The sequence below is a fragment of the Phaethon lepturus genome, unplaced genomic scaffold (assembly GCF_000687285.1).
Source record: "Phaethon lepturus isolate BGI_N335 unplaced genomic scaffold, ASM68728v1 scaffold4124, whole genome shotgun sequence".
Lineage (NCBI taxonomy): Eukaryota > Metazoa > Chordata > Aves > Phaethontiformes > Phaethontidae > Phaethon > Phaethon lepturus.
The window spans coordinates 42,358-46,193 of record NW_010536797.1 but is presented as its reverse complement, the minus strand read 5'-3'; the positions used below and the strand labels follow the sequence as shown (position 1 = coordinate 46,193).

The 3,836-nt window shown below is 56.7% G+C and overlaps 1 protein-coding gene across 1 annotated transcript in view; it reads left to right on the top strand.

Moving 5' to 3' along the window:
• Positions 1-1,345: 1,345 nt before the first annotated feature.
• Positions 1,346-3,836, top strand: part of MYRF (myelin regulatory factor) — a 39,143-nt gene continuing 36,652 nt past the window's right edge. The window contains 3 exon segments of the mRNA XM_010286267.1: positions 1,346-1,498; positions 2,116-2,151; positions 2,828-2,875. Coding sequence (XP_010284569.1) covers positions 1,346-1,498; positions 2,116-2,151; positions 2,828-2,875 — 237 coding nt within the window.

The window sequence follows — 3,836 nt, the reverse complement described above, 5'->3', positions numbered from 1 at the left end:
TTGCCTCCCAGTTCACCAGTGGTTTCGTCACCAGGGTGCTCTGTGCCTCAGTTTCTCCATAAGCACCCTGCCCTAATGTGGTTTGTGTAGGGAGGGCACCAAGTAGAGGTCCTTGGGCGGGTGGGTGTGCTTTGCTGGTTGCAGTGACCAGCTGAAGAACCATCCCAAAAGCTATGGGCTCTCCAGCACGCGCTGTACCACCAGCGCCGTGTCCGTGAGCACCCCCCCTCCGCTGTGCTGCGTCTGACGGCTCCCCGGCCTGACGCGAGCGAGCCGCATGCCCTTTGCACCAGCTTTCAGCTGAAGGTTTCCACACAGCGGGGTGATGGACTTGGCCCGTCTGTAGGTCAAGGACTTCAAAGCAAAGTGCAGGTGCCACTCTCTCCTGCGGGCTGCTCCCTCTCCTGGCTGTGCTGCACGCCGGGCGCTGCCCAGCGCCGCTCGATTCGAAGGCAGCAGAGCAGCACTCCTCCAAAGCCCTGGGACCGCAGACGCTTGCCCCTGTCCCGGCCATGCTGGCAACAGGGTGGGAGGCTTGGCAGCCACGGTGCCGCTGGAGCGCTCCTTGTCCTGTCTGAAGCAAACGCGGGGCAGCACTACAGCCGGTGATGTCTGCCGCGCTTCAGGCAAGTGTTTTGGAGAAACAGCCGGACTTCCAGAGCAGCCCATGGCGGAGGCTGTCACTTGTACGTGTCTGTTTTGGGAACCAAGTGGGGCTGAGATGGCAGGGAATGGAAACGGGCGGCAGGGAGGCTTACCAGGGTCTACGGCTTTTCGTTCGTCTTATTCGCCGTCCTCTTCTCGACACCTTTCACAGCACTTGGGTCAGAGCATGGTGCTTCATTTGTAATTCAAGCCTGCAAAGCCCCAGCGGGTCCCTGAAACCCAGAACAAAAATGCACGCTCTGGTACATGGTATCAGTGCCACGGGGAGGCTCTGGGCTTGGCACAGCCTCTTCTCTTCCTCCTCATCACTGGTGTCCCCCCCACTCTTCGCTGATGTTCCCCAGCCCCTGAAAATGGTTGACCTCATTGTCATCTCCAGGTTCCCACATCTGGTTCTCGTTAGCAGATCCCAGGATGAAGTCCTTCAGCTCTCTCCCTTCCTCCCACCCCCAGGTGACCCAGGCAGGATTATGGGCGATTAGAAGACAGGCAACAGAGCAAGAATAGGTGGGGGAGGGACTGTTATAAATAGAAATACCATAAACTTATCAGGCTATCACTCGAGGTAAATTCTGGTTTTAATCTCTCAGACCTGTAAATATGACGACTCATGGGGGCCAGATGCCGCTAACTCTTTCAGAGCCCCGTGGCTGTGTGCCCATCTCTGACGGGAAGCGGGATGTGGTGGAGCATCGGGACAGGGATCAAGTTCTTGAGCCGAGAGGATGTCACCAGGAGGGATGAGCTGGCGGACCTGCGCCATCCGAGCAGGGGCAGGGAGGACACGGCGGCATGGGAAGCACCTCCGTTTGGATGTCGATCGTGTTTGGAGGTTTGGGGAAGGCAGAGAAAACCAGTCCAAACATTGGGATTCCTGACATTCTCACACGTACGGGGGCCTCTGCTTGCCCGGCTCTGCTCACGAGGAGGGTGCTGTGGGTTTAACATCTTCTTGTTCTTCAGGCAAAGTTTACTTTTTGGAGATCTCTTCAACACTTTTGCGAGGGATGGGTTAGAAAACGAAGCAGACGGAGGGGTGATATAGTGTGAGAGCAGGGTTGCAATTCCGGGGCCAAAAGGAGGACAGGACATAGTGACCTGGCAGGTTTGGGAGTTTCTTTGCCACAGCACCAACTGAAGGAGTTGTGAAATAGAAGGTTGTCCTGGAAAAATTTGCCCTGAGGAGTCCCCATGATGGTACAGGGAGGTTGGCGTGTTAGAAGTGGCTGAATTATTCAGTCCTGGTACCCTCCTGCCCTGGGGTGTTCGCTGTGTGCAGAGAGCACCAATAAGCTGGTTTGCAAGGCGGTTTTGGGCAGCTCAGTGGGTGCCTGCCGCACCTCTCCTGGCTTGCTGCTCTGGGATGGAAGGCAGAACTCATCCTGCTGAGCTTCGGGGACATCACAAGGGTTACGGGTGACCAGAGCTCTCGCATACTCTTTGGCGCAGGCACTGGTGCAGAGGCAGGGCCGCAGACAGGAGATGGTATGTGGGGATTGCTGCTGTTCTTCCCACAGTGAGAGGGAAAACGCCGGCAGCACAGGGGAGCTCAGAGCTTCCCTGGCCTCCTCCATCTCTCTTTTGCTGGGACGAGGAGATGTGGGAGTCTGTCTCGTGTGGAGCCATGTGGGTGTTGAGCTTCCCAGGGTCCCTCCTCGGTTGCTACCTGCTTCCTCCTAATCCCACTTTGGAGGGGGAGGGAGCATTGTTAGTGTCGTTAGGAGCTCGTGACTCTATGGAGAAGTATTAGCTTTTAATTAATCACCTAAGCTGGCTTTTGGTAAGAGCCCAGCCTGCGTGGAAGCTACGGGTGGTGGGACGTTCCTTGTGCAGGTTTGCCAGCGAGACCCACTGCCCTGACATCCCCGGTTCACCCTAGCTGGTGCAAGTGCCTTTGTCCCTAAGTAGAAGAAAGTCCTTTATTTTTAGTGGGCAGCCCCTTCCCATCACACATGCGCAGCCAGACCCCGCCACGGCTGTTATCACGTCTCGACTCCACAGCAGCACGGCTGACACACCTCTCACGTCACGGTGCTTATCTCACCCTTTTCCTGGTCTCAGCTGAGGGCTCCTGAAGGTGACTTTTAAGACAAAGGTAGCAAAGAAATAGGAAAGCCCAGCACACCGCTGTCTATGAGGGCCTCCTGTCCTTTCTGGGCAGGTCCTGGGCTTCTCTTCTACCATGGAGAAGTTCCTGGAGTTTGGAGGTGTGAGGGGAACCCACTGGGGCCAGACTTTTCTTGGACAGGCTCAGGAGCGTGTGGAAAGGCAGCACAACTGGTAAAGTGCTTTTTTTGCTTCTTTGAACCTGGGTTCCAACCCTGGAACTTGGGATGAAGACAAGTTTTCTGATAGCTTTTGTGGTGGATGGTTGCCAAACACATCGTGTGATTTATACGGCGGTCTCTTTGGCCAAGAGCGAGGCAGCGGAGAGAAGGGAGTGCTCAGCCCCTGGCAGGAGGGTTTCAGCCGGCGTTGAGGGGTCACAGTGGTCAGGGAGTGGCTGCCTGTAGAAGAGGTACGTCGGTAGAGCCACGTGCGGTGAAGTGTCAGGAGCAGGCTGTAGCAGAGGGCTTTGGGGAGGAGCGAGGGACACAAGCACCTATGGTCCTGGCCATCAGTACGCTCCTCCAGGCGACCATAACTCGAAGCAGGACAATGGCGTGGTTGCTGCCACGTCGCTGCAACTTCAGGAGAGGACGTGGCTTTCACAAAGGAGTACCCCTGTGCTGACCTGGGGCCCGCAACTATATAAGCGAGGTGCTGGCACAGCTCGGGACCTCATAGGCTCTGCCTGCCCCGTCGTCTTCTCGCCATGATGCTAGCCTGGCTGCAGCATCCCATGTCCCGGCTCCAGATGCATCCTTCCGTAGCAAGAGTTCGCATGGGAGAGCATCACCACCTTCTCCCCCAAGTCCCCGGGTTCTGCCGCGGAGGCGCGTGGTGCACGAAGGGTTAGGTGTCTCGCAAGTGAACGGCTACCCAGGTTTTTTCCCTCTAGCCAGGGTTACTAAGGGAGAGATCCCTCTGTCCGCGCACACACCCTGTCCGTTTGGCAGAATTCCTAGCTGGATTTATTTCTGCCGATTTGCTTGTCTTGGTATGAAAGGGATTTGCAGAGGGGAGAGCTGCAATTGGCCGGGGGTAGCTGAAACCCCCCGTTCTGGGGT